This window comes from Carlito syrichta, unplaced genomic scaffold, assembly GCF_000164805.1.
Source record: "Carlito syrichta isolate Samal-C Ts95f unplaced genomic scaffold, Tarsius_syrichta-2.0.1 Scaffold306946, whole genome shotgun sequence".
Lineage (NCBI taxonomy): Eukaryota > Metazoa > Chordata > Mammalia > Primates > Tarsiidae > Carlito > Carlito syrichta.
The window spans coordinates 1,528,797-1,550,950 of NW_007251042.1; the positions used below are offsets into that span (position 1 = coordinate 1,528,797).

At 47.3% G+C, this 22,154-nt stretch overlaps 1 protein-coding gene across 3 annotated transcripts in view; it reads left to right on the forward strand.

Annotated features, from left to right (window-relative positions):
• The window catches only part of SLC25A37 (solute carrier family 25 member 37), a 46,447-nt gene extending 38,362 nt beyond the window's left edge, over positions 1-8,085 (forward strand). The window contains exons 2-4 of one of the 3 annotated variants that reach the window (XM_021715269.1): positions 1,530-2,192; positions 4,278-4,334; positions 6,901-8,085. In XM_021715269.1, the coding sequence (XP_021570944.1) occupies positions 4,292-4,334; positions 6,901-7,421 (564 nt within the window). In that variant the 5' untranslated portion in view covers positions 1,530-2,192; positions 4,278-4,291 and the 3' untranslated portion in view covers positions 7,422-8,085. The remainder of the gene's footprint in view (positions 1-1,529; positions 2,193-4,277; positions 4,335-6,900) is intronic. The other 2 variants (XM_021715267.1, XM_021715268.1) reach the window with 2 other exon arrangements.
• Positions 8,086-22,154: the final 14,069 nt, after the last annotated feature.

A 22,154-nucleotide genomic window follows, 5' to 3' on the forward strand; every position in this document is an offset into this window, starting at 1 on the left:
TAGTTAGCAAGTCTATCTTAGCTACTGTACTAGTCAGGGTTCTTTAGTGAAACAGACAGTAGTGTGTTGGGGGAGAGAGAAATCTCTATATAGAGAGATGTATTTATATATAGAGAGATATCTATATCTAAATTTACCTATAGGGAGACTTATTTTAAGGAATTGGCTCATATGATTGTGGGGAACGTTAAGTCCAAAATCTGCAGAATGGCCAGCAGGCTGGATTTGCAGGGAAGAGCTGATGCTGCAGTTCCAGTCTGGAGGTGGAATTTCTTCTTCCTTGGGGGACTCAGTTTTTTTCTCTCGAGTCCTTCAACTGATTGGATAAGGCCTCCCCACATTGTGGAGGTCTTCTGCTTTACTCAAAGTTGTTGATTTACATGTTAATCTCGTCTAAAAAAATACCTTCACACAAACACCTAGGTTGGCGTATGGTCAAATATCAGTGTCCATGGACCAGCCATATTGACCCATAAAATGACCCATCACTCCTGCACAAGTACCTTTCACACCTGGTGGTATGCTAGGGAAGACAGAGAGGTGGAAGCCTATCAAGTCTTATCAAGGAGATAAGATTATGCGTAGGATGAAATTAGGAACAAAACCGTTTATATTTAAGTGCTAACTCATAAAAATGAGAAATATAAAAAGTATTTAAAGGTGATGAGGCGGGTGAGGGCTAGAGGATTGGGAGACTTACATGGAAAGGACTGAACAGGAGCTTTTGGAACACAGAGGTTTCAGCTAAGTGAGACTGGAGAAGACTTCAGAACCCTAGGGTATTTCTATACCTATTTATCTAGGATTCTGAGTTTGTAGAGGGCTTTCACTTGCATTGTTTTGTTTGTTGCTTGCAACAGCACTGTGTTTTTATTTTTATTTGTTTGTGTATTTGTTTATTTATTTTTTGAGTCAGGTCCTCACTCTGTTGCCCAGGCCAGAGTGCAGTGTCATGATCATGGCTCACTGCAGCCTCAACCTCCTGGGCTCAGGCGATCCTTCCCTCTCGGTCTCCTGAGTAGTTGGAACTACATACAGGTGCACACCACCCTGCCTGGCTAATTTTAAATTTTTTTTTTTTTTTTTTTGTAGAGATGAGGACACGCTATGCTGTCCAGATTGGTCTTAAATTCCTGAGCTCAAGCCATCCTTCTGCCTTGGCTTTCCAAAGTGCTGGGATTACAGGCGTGAGCCACCATGCCTGGTCAAGCGCCATTTTTTTTTTAATTGGAGGTCTTGAGGACCAAAGAGGTTAAGGGATTCATCAGAGGCCACACAGCTTGCCGATGTCAGGGGAGGGTCTTCCTACTCCACATCTTCCTCTCCCTTTCCCCCTTTACTGGGCTTAATGAAATTGATATGAACGTGTGTATGTGGGGAAGTACTCCACAACACAGAGAACACATTGTTTTCTTCACCAAGAAACCCTGTGGAACTATGAGAAGTCACTGTTTTCTCTCTGTCTCTCTTCTTCTTTCTCTTTACCATCCTCGTTAACTGCCATTTTTTTGTTTTCTCACCCCCCCCAGACGCGAATGCAGAGTTTGAATCCGGATCCCAAAGCCCAGTACACGAGTATCTATGGAGCCCTCAAGAAAATCATGCGGACTGAAGGCTTCTGGAGGCCCTTGCGTGGCCTCAACGTGATGGTGATCGGCGCAGGGCCGGCCCATGCCATGTACTTTGCCTGCTATGAAAACATGAAAAGGACTTTAAATGATGCTTTCAACCACCAAGGGAACAGCCACCTAGCCAACGGTATTTTGCAAGCCTTTGTCTGGAGTTAGACAGCTCTCTTCTTCAACACATCCTTCCCTGAGACCCAGCAGCCTCGTCTTCGGCACGCGTGCTCATGAATAAAGAACTCTAGAGTCGTGTGTGCACACACACCCAGACACACGCACACACGCACACACATGCTTTTTTTTTCCGTTCCCCTCCTTCGCTTTCTGAAGCGAGGGGGACATCAGTGGCAGAGGTGTTTTGGTTTTGATCGTTGTGTGGGTTTTCCTTTTTTTTTTAAACAGTCAAATGCAATTAATGATCAGACATAGGAACAATCCTGAATAGAAACAAAGCTTTTGAATGCTGGATTCCAAAAAAAAAAAGTTATCTGGACAGCTTCTTTGAGACTATTTAAAAACTGGTACAACAGGTCTCTACAGCTCCAACATCTAACTAAACTTTAAAAGGTCAAGAAGTTTTATGGCTGACAAAAGACTTGTACCACGCAGAAGGCCTTTCCCACCTTCGGCTCCGGGGGTTTGGGGATTTGACCCCCCGATTCGCTTCTGTTTCTCTGAGTCGCATCTCTCTGCGAGCCAGGGCTGAAATTGTTTTGTGTGGTTGTTTTGAGGGAGGCGGGCAGGGTGGTGGGTGCAAGTTGGCCCAGATGCGCTTACATAAGGCATGTTTTCCTGGGCAGGGCTGAGCGCTTATATTCTCCTCTTGGGTGGGGTTGGCTTTTGCTGTTTTTTGTTTGGGTATAGAATGAGGGCATGAACAGCTGTGTCAAGTGTCCTAATTTTGACATAATTCATTTTTCAATAATGGAGAGGTAGATGGGACTAGTGGTAACGTTCTCCCTCTTCTTTTTTGTTTCAAAAGCCATCTCTCCATCAGCCATCCTTGGTAGTAAGTGCACTTGGCTGGTTTGCAGACATTTGTTTTGCTTTTTATTTTATATTTTTTTGAGTTGGAGTCTCACCCTGTCACCCAGGCTGGAGTTCAGTAGCGTGCTCATGGCTCCTCAGCGTTGACCTGCTGGGCTCAAGGCGATCCTTCTGCCTCAGTCTTCCAAGTAGCTGGAACTATAGGCATGCGCTACCACGCTCAGCTAATTTTTTGATTTATTGTAGAGACGAGGTTTTACCATGTTGTCCAGGCTGGTTTCAAACCCATGGGCTCAGGCAATCCTCTCGCCTCTGCCCCCTCAAAGTGCTGGGATTACAGGCTTGAGCTACTGTGCCCGACCTGTTCTGCCTTTTAAAAATTGGCCATCGGTGGCATTTATTGAGATGGTCTCTGAGAGCCATGCCCTGATGCTGCCCCAAGGTCATGGTGTCAGGGCCCTCCTTTTGCTGAAACTACCTTATGTAACGGTTTAGTTCCATGGAGGGGTTTGACGGAACCTATTTTATGCCAGGTTCTGCCCAGTGCTGTTTCTGCAATGTGTGGTTTATGCTGTGATGGGCATTTTGCTCTTTCTGGGAATAATTATAAGTGTGTATTCAGGGGGAGGGAGGTATTACATGCACTTCTGAAGAGTTATCCTGGTGTCCCTCATTCCTCCCACCTTCCAGTGTAGTTTTGATTACCGGGCATTGTCACCGCAGAGGGAAGAAACTCAAAGCCAAAAGCAGAATTCCAGGCCTGATTTTGGCTTTTGAAGTTCCTGGTTCTTGAAGCCAGGTCTGACTAGACTGTCAGATGGGGGTCAGCCATTCTCTAAATAAGTCACAGCTTTGCAGACTTACCCTGGAAATCTATCAGCTGTGGATCTTCTGATTCTTCTCTTGCCCATTTTCTTAAAAATGCCTGGAGTTTAGGAATTCAAGACCAGCTTAGGCAACATAATGAGACCTTGTCTCTACAAAAAAAAAAAAAAATGTCAAAAATCTAGCCACATTTGATGGCGCATGCCTGTAGTCCCCACTACCTGAGAGGCTGAGGTGGAAGGATAGCCTTGAGCGCAGGAGGTCAAGGCTGGAGGTCAAGGCTGAAGGTCGAGGCTGTGGTGAGCTATGATCATGCCACTGTATGCCGGCCTGTGCAACAGTGTGAGACCCCAATTTAAAAAAAAAAGCCTGGCTCTTAACCAAGGAATTTTCTTAAAGATCTTTTTTCCCCCTCTCAGTTGCAAATATATCTCCTTTGATTGCCCCAGCTTAAGGGGAGGGTGAGTTAATATATAGACAAAGGCGAGGAACAAGAGAGAATTAAAATATAGAGAGTGGAAAAAGCCACAAAGTATGGTTTCTGGGAAGCGTCCAACATTCGCAGGTCTAGCTTTTTCCCAGGCTTGACTACAAGAGAGAAAATGAGGTCGCTGCAAGATTAAAACGTGGGAGACTATGCCTGGCTTCACCTCCCCCATTTTCATCTAGTATTTTCGTGATCGCTTTGGGGTTTTAAGAGTCAATGCTCACCTGGGTGGAACTGGTAGTCAATTTTGCTTCTTAGATAGCCAAGTCCTGGGTTCCATCTGATTTTAGGTTCCAGGAACTTCCCCGGAACACCCGGTTGCAGAGGGTAATTTTCTGGAGTTTGTTTTGCAGGGATAGCTGGGAGTATGGCCACCCTGCTCCACGATGCAGTAATGAATCCAGCCGAAGGTAATGTTTTATGGTTCCAGGGCGGGACAGTAGGGGATGTGCAGAGGGACAGGAGAAACAGTGATGGGGGAATGAGGGGATAGAAGGGGGGCAGGGCGAGTCCTGGCCCCCAGTCAGGACAAACAGAAGAATTGAATTATTAGCTGTGTTATTAAAGTCCTCAAGAAAGGCCATGCACATTTGAGCTTTGTGGTATTCCTGTTCTCATGAACAGAGATACTCAGAGTGTGGTCCACGGCCAGCAGCATGGACACCTCCTGGGTGGTATTAGAAATACTAATTTTCAGGCTCCACCCCAAGCCTACTAGATTAGAATCCCTGGGGTTAGGGCCCAGGAATCTTTCTTACCAAGCTTTCCTGGTGATTCTTTGGCATGCTTTTACACTACCCTAAAGCCTGTATGTACACGTATGCATGTACACACACACACACACACACACACACACACACACACACACACACACACACACACTTCTAGCCCTTGTTAACAACCCTATTTAGGGAGAACTGACCAGAGCGGTGGCTCATGCCTGTAATCTCAGCACTTCAGGGGGCCAAGGTGGGAGGATTGCTTGGGTCTAGGAGTTCAAGACCAGAGTGGGCAATATAGTGAGACCTCATTTCTAAAAAAAATTAAAATAAAAAATTAGCCTGGTGTGGTGGTACGAACCTGTGGTCCCAGCTACTCAGGAGGCTGAGGCAGAAAAATTGTCGAGCCCAGAGGATCGAGGCTGTGGTGAGTTGTAATTGTGCCACCGCACTCCAGCTTGGGTGATAGAGTAAGACAGTGACTCAAAAAAAAAGGGAGAATCCATCACAGGCCATTCATTAGGGCTTGTGTTCGGTTTGCTTTAAAAAAAAAAAAGATTATAGCAAGTGGCAAATTTTACACATATGCAAAAGTAGAATAGTGTGATGACTGCTCTGCTTCCAAAATTAACATGGGCCCATTTAGTTTTGTCCATCTCTCCCCACATTTTTAAAAATTTTGAATCTTGGGAGTATTATGAAGCAAGGCTCAATTGTGTAGACCTGACTTAACTTTTTGTGTGTCCTGGTGCCCTTAGTGATGTGGGCCCGCATAGTGAGATCCTTTGGGCCTGGTATCAGGTGTGCCTTCAGCTGGTTTATTCTGTACCTGGCAGTGACTTTAGGTGACATTTGGTTCTCTCTTTACCTTTTTCCCATCTGAAAATGGTCCCTTGCCAGAAGGGAGAATTGAAGAGAAAAGTTTCAACATTTTAAGTCGTATTACATTTGTCTGTTTTTTGTATTTTAAGGTTAAAGTTCCTTATCTGCTCTCAGCTGCCTCCCATGTCCTAGCAGGCAGGGACTTGTTCCGACCTTCAAGGCCATGAGGGGTCAGATTGGGAAGTGGGGAGGGGTGTGTCTATGGCCCGGGTGCTGAGTTTGATCCTTATCCTGGGCAGTGTGAGGCACCCTGGAGGGACTCACCCCTCTTTCACTTTTTATTTAGAAAGTAGAGAGCTCAGAGAGACAGCCTGGGTTCTGGTTTATCTTTCTCACGAGATGTGACGTCCTTAAGTAAACTCACCTGCCTTCGTGGCTTGACCTGTAATCAATGTGTTCAAGTCAGAGTTCTTTGGGGCCAGGAAAGAGATATTCTTAGGTAGGTGGGGGGCAGAGAGGGGAGGGAAACCCTTCTAGGAAGTAGTAGTTTAGTGACAAACCCAAAATTCCCAAATAATTATTCATATTAAATATCTTGGCCTCTTTTTTTTCTTTTTCTTTTTGGCAGTTCATACAGGGACCTGATCAGTGGCCAGTTAGCCCATGTTAACCAAGCAACGGTTGTCCTGTTTATGTTTCTTAAAAGAGAAAAAAGGGAGGTTCCAACCCTCCCTTCTTGTTACTATTGTTGATTTAATGTCTTTGTTTCTTTAAAAGTGAAGAAAACACATTGTGTATATTCATTTGGCAATATGTGGGGACCACTAAAACTCAAAGCTCAAGGTCCCACAGTTAGCTCCATTTGCTTCTTGTCCTGTGAACCCCCAGTTAGATTGTCATTGAACTTGGGCAGACATAAATTGTAGTGTCTGGCCTAAGTACACCGTGACACAGAAGCTAAAATCACCATCAGAGGCACAGACCCCTGAGAACAAGTCAGGGGACACACTTCAGATGATGTGTTGGGGACAAAGGAGGGGAGGGGGGATAGGGCAAGATTCAGATTGATGGTGGGTGCCTACGGTTCCTGCCAAGGACTGCTAGGATCTAGGAAATAAGTCAGCTAATCTAGCAGAAGTGACTGCCTAGTTTGGGACCCACCTTCAGCAAGATTCAGGCAGGAGGAAATAGCCACTTTCCTGGCACTAGGTCCTGGAGATAAACACGGATTTTAACCGGGGACTGCCCGGAGCTGGCCCTCCGTGGCTTCTCGGGCCAGGGCTGCGTGTGCTCGCTCGTGGTGGCCTGTTTCCAGCGTGTCTAACTCGCTTGTTTCTCTTTATGGTTGGCTTCCCATCTCACTCCAACCCGGGGTGGGGCCGTATCCACCGCACTGCCCACTGGCTACCTGTCTGCCCCACCACCTTGACCACAGTTGTGAAGCAGCGTTTACAGATGTACAACTCACAGCACCAGTCAGCCCTCGGCTGCGTCCGGACGGTGTGGAGGACCGAGGGGTTGGGGGCCTTCTACCGGAGTTACACCACGCAGCTGACCATGAACATCCCCTTCCAGTCCATCCATTTCATCACCTATGAGTTCCTGCAGGAGCAGGTCAACCCCCATCGGACCTACAACCCGCAGTCCCACATCATCTCAGGCGGGCTGGCCGGGGCCCTCGCTGCGGCCGCCACGACCCCCCTAGACGTCTGTAAGACCCTCCTCAACACTCAGGAGAACGTGGCTCTCTCTCTGGCAAACATCAGTGGCCGGCTGTCAGGCATGGCGAATGCCTTCCGAATGGTGTATCAGCTCAACGGCCTGGCCGGCTACTTCAAGGGTATACAGGCACGTGTCATCTACCAGATGCCCTCCGCTGCCATTTCCTGGTCCGTCTATGAGTTCTTCAAGTACTTCCTCACCAAGCGCCAGCTGGAGAACCGAGCTCCATACTAGAGGAACACGCTGTGGAAAGTGATTCCAGAACCCTCTGCTCTTAAAAGGCTTGCGTCCGCTCCCTTGTTGTCACACCCAGATCATTTTTTTTTGCAGGGTGCTCCCTTTGGGCCTTTGGTTCCCTGGTGCCTTAGAGGAGGGGACGGGATGGCCGCTCACCAGAAGGCTGTCCGCGGGGACGTCCGAGGTGGTGGTGGATGGGAAAGACTTTGGAAGGGGAGTGAGAAATGATGTTTTCTCTTCCTCGCCAAGCAGAATGTAGCATTTCTGCTTCACTGTGGCAATCCCCTCCCTGGATCCTTAGATCACACAGGAGGGAAGAAAATACGCAGTGACTGAAAACATTAAAGAAAAAAAATTTTTTTTTATGTATATAAAAGTTCCATGACACAGGATAAAATGGATAATGTTTATCCTTTATTTTTCTATGTAGGAGTTTTTGAATTTGTGTGTGTGCTTGCTTGTGCGTGTCTACACATAGTATTACAGTTGGGACTCTCAAACTGTTTTTTAAAAAAATGAGAGGGTTGAATTCTTCCATCAGGTGAACTAAAAAGCCACCACCGTAATGCATCGCTGAATGCGGCCTACAACTGCTTAGCCTCCCCCAGATGGAAGTTTCACTTGAATGTAAAGTAATAAATACGAAGATTTTCTTTTGAATTTCTCTTTTCATGGGGGAAGAAAAAGGTACGTTGGAAAAAAAAAATCAAAATAATGTTATGTGACTTGCAGCTACTTACATTTTCTTTTTAAATTCAATTAGTTGCCTTCATGTGCCTTTTTCTTTTGTCTTTTCTAAAAATTCCAGGACCAAAGATCTGATCCTGGTGCATTTTCTCCTGCTGAATAAACATACACGCACACGTACTGGGTGGCAGGATCTGTCCCACACCGCAGGATGGTGGTGCCACTAGGATGCTAGGATGACTAGCCTTAAACCTCCCTGAGACCATTTCCTTCCCTTGTCGTGAGTGGTGTGAATGTATGCCTCCCTGAGTCAGCACTTGGGCCCTTCCTATGCCAACATGTGGCTACTTGTGGGGCGCAGGTAGTTGGGAGACATCCTGCCTTTACCCTAGGACTTCTTTTTGCATGAGCCTTTTCACTCAGGCACTTCAGGTAACCTGGTCTATGCGTGTTTTGACTTAATCTCCTAATCTCCTATGTTTTCCTGTGCAATCTGAGGGTTTTAAAAAGCAACAAGCATCTCCGGTATTTGTCTGCCCTCCTGTCCCGTCCCCACCATTAATTCCCCTGTCACAGTCACTCGCTGCGTGGTGACAGAAGCCCAGCCCTCCAGCTTTGGACTTACTGCTGAGGCCTGACAGGGACCCTCATGCCCAAGTCAGAAGATGCCGTGCCAGAGCCATCGTGCAGCCTCACATGGTGTGTGTCACTTAAGAGCCCACGGCCTTGCAGCCCTGTTTTCTGAAATGGTGTGTACCCAGTCGGGTTGTCGCTAGAAGAAAATATTTCCTCTGGCCATGCCATCCCGTGGAGGCGTTAGACCAAGACCCAAGGGAAGACTGACAAGCCTCACAGTTTTTCTTCTTGCGCCCTCACCAGAGCCTGTCTTTAAACATGAGCAGGAATCACGTGTGTATTTTCATTCTGGTGAGCCCAGTCCTGACCTGCCGCCACCCACCACACACAGCGTGGTGTGTCTCACCGACGAGGCTTGGGCCTGGCCTCCACTGGATGGTTCCTTACTGCCTGGGAAGAACTCAGGTTGTACTTGGAGAGATTTCATGTTGGGACCATGCACACAGTGTCTCCAGGAGTAATGATTTTTTTTCCCTAACAGCTATGAGACATTGTAATACAATAGTCAGTTGACTTCCTTTTTTTGGATTAGAGAGAGAGCCGCTTTGGATTCCTCCCATGTGTGCCCTGTGAGCAGCCCCTTGCTGCTGGTCTGTGGGGCTCCGTTGCTGACCTGTCCCACTGGTTAACCCCCTTTCTGTGCTCCCCCTGCCCCCTGAAACCAGTTGCAGCAAGAAACCCCACAGAGAGCTTGCTGCTGAAAATATTTACATCTGCACTTTCAACCTGCCTTGGGTTAGTTGTTAAGTTCTGTGAAAAAAAAATCAAATTCTAAATTCCAAAGTAGAGTTTAAATTCTCAAAAAATTAACCTACCACGCCTTTTTGTCACTTAAGACATGCCCCCCTACTGCAAGATGTTTTGTACTTCCTACAGGATTTTATTTTCGGTGATATTTAGAGAGGAAACAATTGAGTTCTCTGGGAAAGCTCCTTTAGACGGGTACAAAGAGAGGTGGGGACTGGATTTCAGAGCTCTGTGGGCCTGATGTGGAGAACCCCTCATTGTGTAATGGGCACATGGGCTGGGGGAGTCACCTGTTTTGCCTGCCCTACCTGGTCTTCAGGTGTCTGGAGATTGCGTGAGGTTGAGTAAAGCCTTGAAAGTTGTGACACACTAAGTGGCTACAAATGTTTGTTTATCTACCCTTCTGGCTCTTATCTCCAAAATTGAGATTGCTGCCCCAGGCAGACTGCAGTCTGGTTTTTGATTGTGACTTTGACGTTGGCAAAGCGCTAAACAGAAAAATGTCTTCTCATCCCCCACCCCGCCCCCACCCTGGTGACCAGCTTAATATAATCATGGCACCAATGTGGTCATTCATGTTTTTGGAGTGACATCTGCAACCAGGCAGTGCCACTTGAGTACAATACTCGTGTTTTCACACGGTGTGTGTGTTTGTGTGTGTGTGTGTGTGTGTGTGTGAGAGAGAGAGAGAGAGAGAGCTATTCAGCTCACTATGATTTGAGGGTCAACTCTTGTAAGATCAGTTTTACTCCTATTTTAGAATTAAAAAGATGTTTTGTTTTTTTTTCTCAAATGGATGAAATCTTGCATCCATGACTATTTTTTCTTAACTTTGGATTGAATCTAGCTATTTACTGGCCTACATCCTAAGTGTGGTTTGTTTCTTTTTCTTTTTTCTTTTTTTTTTTTAATGCTAATGTCTCATTTTAGCTCTCCAAAATCCCCCCTAAGGCTGCATCTCCAACTCATTGTTAGGCCAACAAGGTTTTATTTAACTTTATTTAAGGATGATTGTGTCTGTGAACTACAAATGTACTGCTGCTTCCTACCTGCAAAGACGCACAATGTATGTTTTAAGGGTGAACAAGTGTTACTTCTTACAATACTCAAATGCCTTTAGTCAATATTGTTTCTGCCTCTCAATGGCCAGCTCTTGGAAGAAGAAGGGGAGAAATGTGTGTTTGTGTGTGGGGATGTTTCTGAAATGCTGCTACAGTTGTAACACTGGAGCTAGAGAAAATAAAGCATTGATCTTTGAAGTGTTACAGGCTCTGTGATGGAAATATTGCAAGGAGAGGAGAGTGGATGGCAAGAGGGTATGTTGTCCACGGGGTTTGTACCTGTTCCGGTCTCACACGTTAACAGCTAGGGGACAGCTTTGAAGGAAACAGCACTCGCAGTCTTCTAACCCAAATGGAAGCAGATCACGGCATTCACGTTGTCCTGCCAGGGTGGGAACTGGGTGCCTGCCGCCATCTTGGCCCACCATGCCAGGGAGTGTGGCAGGTTTTCTTTCTCAGCATGGGAGCGTGAGTGTGGCAGGCTGCACGCGATTCCCTGGAGCATGGTGTGCTCGTGCCTGTTTTCTCACACACGTCCCTTTGCGGGGGTCAGCCAGGATCCTGCTTATGTGGAGGGTTCTGAGGGTGACCAGAGCCCATGCTCCCTAAAGGCCACAGCTTGAGCCAGGGAACATAACCTTTTCTGGAGGTGGCGACTGGTGAAATGCGGAATCTTGGGCCCCTTTGAGAAGCCAGGGATAAATCTTGACTCTTCCCACAATTTTGAAGGTCAGAGCACTTTCTTTCAGCACAACCTGCAGAGTAAGAATTGAGGTCAAGCCTGAGAACCGGCCAGTGTCAAGGGTGGCAGAAGGTGGGAAGGGGGTGCTGGTTAGAGGGTGGAGAAGGTTGGCGTAAACTTTGTGCTTTGTGATTTTAGCAGTGGCCAACTCTCTTCTCGAAGTTCACTTGTGGCTTGTGTACTCTGGCGTGGGTGGCGCGGATGGCCATATCCAGTGGCTATGGATCCATTCAATAGAAATTGTTCCCTGCCTCATAAAATCAACAAATCTGCAGTGTCTCCCATGAGCAGAGCCTCATGCAGGTGCTGGGGTGACAGAGTGAAGTGTCAGATGGGGTCCCTGCCCTCAAAGGCCGAAGCACACTAGAATACAAAGAAAGACACAGACTACTTAAGGTGATCAAATCTTGACTCACCAAGATGGTAGCAAAGACTGCCATGGAAACAAAACAGTAGAGTCATGCTTGTTAAGTCAAGCTCCATGAGATGGTGTCCTTTTCTTACTTGCTTGTTTATCCCCAGCCAGGAGGGTTCTGGGGTTGTCCTGCACCAACTCTCTAGGGCATATGTTGTGCATTTCTTCCTAGCTTTGCATTCAGTAATCTCATATTGATAGCTTGAAATCTGCAACAGTAGGAATATTTATACCATGGAAATGGGGAAGCACTTCAAATCAGTGTTTGCGCTTTTTCAAGTACTAACCCAGCCCAGTGCTTGGTTAAATGCTAGGTGTTCAGTAAAGGTTTACTGAGAGGAAGAGATATGGTGGGTGGGGCTTATCTTCAAACTAGCAGGGGGCTTCCATGCACCCCCCTCTTAGTTTCTGGCCTCTCCAGCTTATGGCAGAAGTGATCTTCTATCTATCACTCAGGAACCCTCTTCAGCCCATCCACATACAAATTCCAGTCCTATAAAGGCCATGAAAGGAAGGTGTCCCTTTCCTTCTGGGCCAAGTTCTCCTTAATGTCTGACTTTTTTTTTTTTTTTTTCGAGTTGGAGTCTCACTCCGTCGCCCAGGCTGGAGTGCAGTGGCACACTCACGACTACCCCAGTGTCAACCCACTGGGCTCAGGCGATCTTTCTGCCTTAACCTTCCAAGTAGCCAGAACTACAGGCGTGCGCTACCATGTCCAGCTAATTTTTGTTGATTTATTGTAACGATGAGGTCTCATCTCACCATGTTGCCCCAGCTAGTCTCGAATCTGCAGGCTCAGGGAATCCTCTCACCTTGGCCTCCCAAAGTGCTGGGATTACAGGCTTGAGCCTCCACGCCCAGCCAATGTCTGACTTCTAATGCTTTCAATTCCATCAGCCACTTCTCCAGGAGAAACCTCTGTTCCTACCCACAGGAGTGGCCTTAATGTGACAAGCATCTCAGAGAAGAATATAGTGTTGTATGAGAGAGAGATACAGCCATTGGGCAGGAGTGGAGGGGTGTTATTATTGCTTCCAGGGGAATAATGCATTGTCTCTGGTTCAGGGCTGAATGGGGAGGGGGTGGCCTAAGAGCAGTGAGTGCATTTTGCGAGAACAGAACTTGGTTTACAGCCATGACAGCTTTGTAGGAGATCCCTTGGGGGTAAGTAAGAGCTCTGACTACTGTTGTAAGAAGTTTGACATTTAGGCTGGGCTTGGTGGCTCAACCTATAATCCCAACACTTTGGGAGGCTGAGGCGAGTGGATTACCTGATCCTGCGGGTTTGAGACCAGCCCGGGCAACTTGGCAAGACCTCGTCGCTACAATAAATAAAAAATTAGCCAGGCGTGGTAGCGCGTGCCTGTAGTTCCAGTTACTTGGAAGGTTGGGGCAGAAGGATCGCCGGAGCGCAGCGGGCCGAGGCTGGGGTGGCCGTGAGTGTACCACGGCACTCCAGCCTGGGCGACAGAGTGAGACTCCAACTCAATTAAAAAAAAAAAAAAAGAAGATGTTTGACTTTTAAGCAATAGGTAATGGGGAATCGTCAAGGGTCTTTGAGCAGGGGACACCATGATTGGAGTTTGGCTCTAGGGAAAGTCATCTGGCAGAAGTGCACAGGACTGAGTAGAGAAGGAATGATGAGGATGCTGGGAAATGGTGAGTCAGTGTCACAGTGAAATTGTCCAGAAGAAGGATAACTAAGAGAAGGTGAGGGAGATTAGAACAGAATGATTGGGACTGGACTGATAAGAGTGTAGAAGTGATATCAATGAGGAGATCTGGGGATGCAGGATGAGGACATGCTGAGGGCTAAGAGGAGGGGGAAGATCTGGCTGGGAGGACCAGCATTCCTTCTCCAGCTTGGGCATAGGTACCTCATGTCTAAGTCCATGGGCCTCTCTCTTTAGTCCTCTTCTTTGGGCATAGATAACTCATCTCTAAGTTCATAGGTCTTTCCTTAGTCTTCATTCATGAACTTGAGGGCTCTCTAGCTCCTTCACCTGGCCCGAATTTCCCTGCCTCTTCCAGGTTTCCCAGCTCTGTGACTGCCTTCTCTGTCCTCCCTACCACCCACACCAACTTCAGCTGCTTTCCAGGCCACCTAAGTATGACTGCTCGGAAAGGTTCTGCTGCTGAGCCTCCTGTCTCTTCACAGCCCCTAGCTGTTGATCTAGCCCAAGCTTCGACAGCTTTGATCCAACTCTAAAAAAAGTCACCAGCCTGGAAATTGGGAATACCCACGTGTGAGGTGTTTCCTGGGTTTTTTACTTTTACTCTAGCACTTCAGTGATCTATCTAAGGTTTGCAACAAGGTATATCCATAACAATAACCCTCTGCAGTCATTTCACCATCTTTAGGCAGGCTCGGGTCCGAGGGCAATTGTGCTGCCTGACTCCCTCTGACATTTCCCCTCAAGCTCATGCAGTGTGTGAGATCTGGATAAATTACACGGGAAGGGGTTCATGATTAATGGGATTGAGAGACGATCCTACTGGGAAGAGCATCCAGGAGAAAAACAATGTTCTAGGTGCAAAGAGTGAACCACACTCGAAAAACTTCCTTCACATGAAATAGAACACGGGTTCTATGCTTCCCCGTGTTCCAGTGAAAAGCAGCAAACGTCCTTAGATCTTACTGTCAATGCGTCATCAGATCCAGGTTCGTATTTTGCAGAGATTTATTTTGCTGATTTTGACTTAGATCCACATCTTTGTTTATTGATGCTATCTTGAATTTCCACCTTGGCCTCTATCACTCTTTTGCCGTCAAGATCAGCAAGTTTCCAAAAACCAAATCTGAACAGCACACAATTACCTTCAAATGAATTCCAAGACAAGGCTGTATCTGTTGATATAATGAAGTAATTTATTTGCGCTGGTCCATTTTCACCACTGAGCACATAACCCGTGGGTCAGTAAGTCCAGAGGCCTGAATGGAAGTCCTGGAAGTCACCGAACTGGTTGGACAATCTTGGGTGACTCTGGTTATATCACTTAATCTCTGTGGTCTGCAGTCTTCTCAGCTACAGGATGAAAGGGCTGGGCCAGATGACATGTAATAACAACCTCTCCAGCCACACTAGGAAATGTCCATAGAATACAGGCTCTATCCAGTCTGTAGGCCTATCATTAAAATAAGATCACATGCCTTTTATGTGAAATTAGAAGGAAAATCTCAGAGGCCTTTTAGCCTACCTACCATAAAAAATCATTCTCTTGCTTTCCTTCTCACTTCCCACTTCCTAAACTACCAATAAAATATTAAAATCTAGGGACTTGGTATAAGAGAACAATGGATATGTGTGTATTTCACGCCCTTTCTTTAGTATGTTTCTAATTGCTACATTTCTATGCAGTTGCAGTGAAATCATGAATTTGCCTCAGTCTATCTGAGCTCTGAGTGAGGACTGCTGATCTCTGGTGAAGTTCAAGCTCTCTCACAACAGTGTCTGGGTCATAAAATGGGTCATGTTGTGCCTACAGTTTGGGCAATGTAAAGCCTTTGTTTTCACACTGTCCATTACTATAGGAAGACACAATTTGGTTTTTCCATGTCAGTTTATATTATAGGATCTAATGTCTAAACTTTTTTTTTAATTTTTAAAATAAGCTTTATTTGTTTATTTTCTATAAGTTTTTAATTTTAAATATGTGGGGTATAATTGAGAGTTAGGTATACAGATGTTAATTTTTTTGAGTTGGAGTTTCACTCTGTCGCTCAGGTTGGAGTGCAGTGGCACACTCACGGCCACCGCAGCCGCGACCTGCTGGACTCCATTGATTCTTCTGCCTCAGCCTTCCAAGCAGCTGGAACTACAGGCACGCGCCACCATGCTTGGCTAATAACCTTTATTTTTTTAAATTTTACTTATTTTTTGAGTTGGAGTCTTATTCCGTCGCCCAAGCTGGAGTGCAGTGGCACACTCATGGCCACCGCAGCCACGACCTGCTGGGCTCTGTTGATCCTTCCACTTCTGCCTTCCAAGCAGCCGAAACTACAGGTGCGCACTGCCATGCTCGGCTAACTTTTTATTTATTGTAGAGACGAGGTCTCATCAAGTTGTCCGGGCTGGTCTCGAACCTGCGGGGCTCAGGCAATCCACTCGCCTCGGCCTCCCAAAGTGCTGGGATGACAGGCTGAGCCACTTCGCCTGGTCAACCTTTATTTTTTAGAGCAGTTTTGAATTCACAGCAGAATTGAGAGGAAGGTACAGTGGTTTATTTCGTTGATCCCCTGCTCCCACATGTGAATTGCCTCCCCACCAGCAGCGGCCCTCACTCACATGGTGCAGGTGTCACAGTTGAACCTGCCTTGACACGTCATCATCACCAGAGTCCATAGTTTATACTAGGGTTCACTCTTGGTGTTGTACATTTTACTGTTTTTTTTGTTTGTTTTTTTTTTTTTTTTTTGAGTTCGAGTTTCACTCCATCGCCCAGACTAGAGTGCAGTGGCCACTCCTGCCACCGCAGCCTCGACCTGCTGGGCCCCAGTGATCCTTCCGCCTCGGCCTTCCAAGTAGCTGGAATTACAGGCACGCACTACCACGCCCGGCTAATTTTTTGATTTATTGTAGAGATGAAGTCTCACCAAGTTGCCCAGGTGGGTCTCGAACCTGCGGGCTCAGACAATCCACTCACCTCGGCCTCCTAATGTGCGGGATTACAGGTTGAGCCATCGAGCCCAGCCATTTTACCGGTTTGAACAAAAGTATAATGACATTTATCCACCGCGGTAATATCCAACAGTTTCTACCCCCTAAAAAATCATTTGTGCTCTTTCTAGTCTTCCCACTCTCTCCACTAACTTCTGGCAGCCATGATAATCTTTCGGTCTCCACTGTCCTGCTTTTTCCAGAATGTCTTAAGTTGGAATCATATAGTATGTGGCTTTTTTGGATTGATTTCTCTCACTTAAAAAATATACATTTAAAATTCCTCCATGTCTTTTCATGGCTTCATGGTTCCTCCCTCCTTCCCTCTTCCCTCCCTCCCTCTCTCTCTCTCTCTCTCTCTCTGTCAGTGTCTCACTCTGTTCCCCAGGCTGGAGTGCGATGGCACAATCACGGCTCACTGCAGCCTCGGCTTCCTGGGCTCAGGTAATCCTTCCACCTCAGCCTCCCTAGTAACTGAGACTACTGGCATACACCATCATGCCTGGCTAAATTAAAAAAAAAAAATTAGCCAGGCTTGGTGACTCGGCCTATAATCCTGCGCCTTTGGGAGCCTGAGGTGAGTGGATTGCCTGAGCCCGCGGGTTCGAGACCCGCCTGGGCGGCGAGACCTCATCTCTACAATAAATCAAAAAATCAGCCGGGCGTCGTAGTGCATGCCTGTAATTCTGGCTACTCGGAATGCTGAGGCGGAAGAATCGCCGGAACCCAGTGGGTCGAGGCTGCGGTGGCTGGGAGTGGCCACTGCACTCCAGTCTGGGTGACAGAGTGAGACTCCAACTAAAAAAAAAAAAAAAAAAAAATTTAGCAATGGGGTCTCTCTGTGTTGCCCAGGCTGATTTCAAATTCCTGGGCTCAAGCAATCCTCCTGCCTTGGCCTCCCAAAGTACTGGGATTACAGGCACGAGCCACTGCACCTGACCTTATAGCTCATTTCTTTTCAGGGTTGAATAAAATTTTATGTATTCCAAGGGATACACTGTCTTCACTGGTGTGATATACGTTGCTTGTGGAATGCAATTTTCTATTTGATTTTCACAGAAATCAATTCTTCTTCTTTTTTTTTTTTTGAGACAGAGTTTCACTCTGTTGCCCAGGAGAGAGTGTAGTGTTGTGTTCATAGTAGTGCAGTCTCGAACTCCTAGTCTCAAGCAATCCTCCTCCCTCAGCCTCCTGAGTAGCTGGGATGACAGGTGCACCCACCACCACACCTCGCTGTTTTTTTTTTCTTTTTTGTAGCGATGTCCCACTATGTTTGTTGCCCAGGATGGTCTCTAACTAATGGGCTCAAGCAGTCTTCTGGCCTTGACCTCCCAAACTGCTAGGGATCACAGATCCACCACGATGGGCAAGCAATCAATTCTTTTGCCCAGCTAAATTCCTGAACTTCATTTATGGCCACAAGGTGGCATCTGATTTTCATTAATGCAGGAGTCACAGGCCTCATCTCCCACCTCTCGAGCTGAAATCCACATCTACCTTAGTGCCTGGACTCTTGTACCAGTTTTTTTTCTTCTTTCCCAAATGGCAGCACTTATAAAGGAAATTGCATAAACATATTTGTCTAAGAGGTTTGAACTAAACCATCTTGTATCTGGCTAAGTCATATGTGTGTCAACCATGCTCACACATTTTTAATGTTTTAAACTGATCATTGTGTTGGACAGCCACCATAGTCAAATTTCCCCCTGTATTTCTTTGCCTGACAGTCAAGAGTTGGAGGCGTGTGCCTATCCCATGCCACACGTTGTTTCTTGTGAATGGAAAGGTGCAACGAAGGCTTACTCAAAGATCACGCTTTCCAGTTGAGTATGTACAAGGTACATGCAGAAAGTGACAATAAAGAAAAAAATCTCAGCCGGGCTCGGTGGCTCAGCCTGTAATCCCGTGCCTTTGGGAGGCTGAGGTGAGTGGATTGCCTGAGCCTGCGGGTTCGAGACCCACCTCTGCAACTTGGTGAGACCTCATCTCTACAATAAATCAAAAATTAGCCAGGCGTGGTAGCGCGCGCCTGTAGTTCCAGCTAGTTGGAAGGCTGAGGCGGAAGGATCGCCGGAGCCCAGCAGGTTGAGGCTATGGTGGCCGGGAGTGGCCACTGCACTCCAGTCTGGGCAACAGAGTGAGACTCCAACTCAAGAAAAAAAAAAAAAAAAAAATCTCAAGGCCAGTTGCCTAAGTCCCAGAGCAGTATTATGAGGACAGCCTCTAGATCCGTGAGGAAAAGGATTAAGAGTGATAGGTTTGGCTGGGCTCAGTGGCTCAGCCTGTAATCTCAGCACTTTGGGAGGCTGAGACAAGCAGATTGCCTGAGCCCGCAGGTTCAAGACCAGCCTGGGCAACTTGGCGAGACCTCGTCTCTACAATACATCAAAAATTAGTTGGGTTGTGGTAGCATGCGCCTGTAGTTCTGGCTACTTGGAAGGCTGAGGTGGAAGGCTCGCCAGAACCCAGAAGGTTGACTCTGGGGTAGCCATGAATGTGTCCCTGCACTCCAGTCTGGGCTACAGAGTGAGACTCCAACTCAAAAAAAAAAAAAAAAGAGTGATAGGTTCACCGTTGTACCCTGGCACCTTGTACTGTACTGGCACATACTAGGTACTCAAAAAAAGTACTTATGGGATGTGTGGGTGAAGAGGACTGAAATGGATTTCATGGGAGAGTGGGTTGAAGCTGACTGTAAAATGATGGGTGTGAGTTGGATGGAGAAAGTCAAGAAAGTGGTGTTGCAATGAGAGGCCATGCACAGGGGACAGGGGCAGTGTGAGGAGGCCGGAGTAGGAGGCTCAGAGTAGATAGGCCCATGCCAGTGCAGCCCCATCTCCAACTGGGCAGGACCCTGAAATCACGCTGAGGTGCCTGCCCTTTCTCCAGCCAGAAGCTGAGAACCACTCTATTTTTTTTTTTTTTGAGTCAGAGTCTTTACTCCATCACCAAACTGGAGTGCTGGAGTGCAGTGGCATGCTCACCGCCACCACAGCCTCGACCTGCTAGTCTCATGCAATCCTTCCAGTAGCCGGAACTACAGGTGTGTGCCACCATGCCCGGCTAATTTTTTGATTTATTGTAGAAACAAGGTCTCACCAAGTTGCCTGGGCTGGTCTCAAAGCCCTGAACTTAGACAATCCTCTCACTTCAGCCTCCCAAAGTGCTGAGCTTATAGGCTTGAACCACTGTGCCCTGCCTGAGCACCGTTTGCAGCCTCGGCCTGCTGGGCTCAGGTAATCCTTTTCCCTCAGCCTTCCAAGTAACTGGAACCACAGGCGTGTGCCACCCAGGCCGGCTAATTTTTTGATTTATTGTACAGACGAGATCTCACCAAGTTGCCCCCAAGCTGGTCTCAAACCCCTGAGCTCAAGCGATCCTCTTGTCTCCACCTCCCAAAGTGCTGGGATTACAGGCGTGAGCCAACACGCCTAGCTAATTTTTCTTGATTTATAGTAGAGAAGAGGGCTCACCAAGTTGCCCAGGCTGGTTTCGAACCCCTGGGCTCAGGCAGTCCTCTAGCCTCTGCCTTCCCAAGTGTTGGGATTACAGGCGTGAGCCACCACGCCCAGCCCTCTCCCACCTTTCTTTCGGAATATTATTGCAGCCCAAAGACAGTGATAGACACAGTCGCGACAATGAACGACGGCGTTGTTTTTCTTGTGCTATTTATTTCCTTATATGATTTTTTTAGAAACCATGTAACGGTATGAGAATTTTATTTTTCCATGCGGGCATAGGGTAGGGGTGAGGGATGGCTAAAATAGCGTCAAGTTAAAACAACAAAGAGCAAATGATCCCAAGGTCTACTTTACAGTTGCCACTATCCGTTGGATTTTCTTTCTCCTTTTATGATCTTTGCACTCCGGGGGCTCACGGTCGCGCGGCCAAGGGACGGCACGCGCATGCTCACCGGAGCCGCTCTTGGGGTGGCTTGTGCGCACGCTCCCTGGAGCCGCTCTTGGGGTGGCTTGTGCGCACGCTCCCTGGAGCCGCGCGGGGGACGGCTGGTGCGCATGCTCAGTGGAGCAGCTCTAGCGGGTCGCTTGTGCCGAATCGGGGTGATGCCCTGAGGTTTGCTGCCTCGGAACTTTCTCGGAAGCTCAAGAAGGTGTGTCGCACTGAAGAGGTGACACGCTCAGCTTTGTCCGGTGTGACCTAAAAGCACAACAAGTGGGGCAAGTTGAAGCCTCCAGGGGCAACGTTCACAACGGGGCGGGACAGCATGGTTGTATGCCGCCTTCGCCTCTTCAGTTAGGACAGTTCCCCGGCAAGTGCTGTGTAGTCCGTGGGAGGTAGGTCCCCAAGAGGTTGGGGGCACCGTTGCTCAAGGGTGTAACCAGTTTGTAGTGCACCGATGGGCTCTTCTTCCTTCCGTGTCTCACATTGTGTACGGCCTTCTGCTTTTTCGCATCATCTTTCAAATAAATCACCTGCACTCATGTCCTTGACTCAGGCTCTGCTTTTGGGGGAACTCAAACTGAAAACACACGCATATTTGCATGTTTCTAAAAGTTCACCCAACACGTGACGCATGCATCAAGTCTTCTATGGTTTCAGCGGAGAGGGCTGAAGTAATAATGGACTTCTAGGATTTGATAGAAATCCAAGGTGCATTCCAAGGGATTGGGGCGGGCCCAGTTGGCTTTAAGCAGCAGGAGAGACTCAAGAAGTTGTCAAGTGCTTCGAATGTGGGAGGGGCAGAGGGAGGCTGTCCTAGGAGAGGTAGACGGTTGACAGCAAAAGCGGGGGGCGGGGGTTTGGAAAAAAAGCCAAAGGAAGGAAGAGGCCTGCTTGCTAGCTTTAATTTTAAACTAGGGAACAGGAAGATGGGCTTTAGATTTGGAGGGACAGGCTAGCCTTGGTTGTGTTGGGTCTTCAGAGTCCTGTTGTCTCTCTTTGCTTGGGATTTCATTACAGGCTTTGCCACTATTTCAAGTCACACAGTGGAAAGAATTTCTTCTTCTTTGCAAACATCTTCCCAGTGAACTGTGAAGCCCAGATTAGCTAGGTGGAGCATCTGCAGTTTCCCTGCTGCCCCTTCATCCTGAGCTTGGAGCCCCTTCTTCCCTCTCAGTCCCTCCTCAGCCTCAGTTTCTTCCATAAGTTTTCATTGTGCTTTAGCTCACCCTACCCTGACAATTTCTTTACCTTGACAATTTGGTACTTTAAGAAAAGGGTTTGGCGAAATGCCTGCTCTGTGTACAGGTGTGTGTGTGTATGTGCACCTGTGATGCATTGTCAAGGTCAGTGCAGAAGGTAGGGTGCATGTTTGAGTGTTGGCAGTAGCTCTCAGCATAATCTAGGTGTCTGGTGATCAGTGGATTCCAGTTGAGGGTTGAGTTTCTGAAGAGGCCAAGAGATTGGCCGGCTCACAAGAGTGCCACTGCCTGACAAAGTTTCCTTGCTCTCCCAAATCCCTGACTGCTGAACTGGCTGTCGCATCAAATCTGACTCACTGCTTCATGCACCTGCTGTGGTTTTGAGAAGCTTGCTGCGTTAGTGGTCCCCATTATAGTCTATGAACTCTTTCAGTTTGGCAAGAGATCCTAGAGACCTACTTTTGCCAGTATCAGTCAGCAATACTTTTGGCTAATACATTTGCATAGTATTTTCTAGATTGCAGAGCACTTACATGGCCATCGGCTTACTTTCTCATCTCTATAATAATCCTGTGAGATAAACAGGGCAACTACTTTTTCCATTTTAATGAAGATGTCGGCTGACTTGCTGATGACCACGTAGCTTGTTAGCATCAGATGGAAGATTGGAAACCAGGACCCA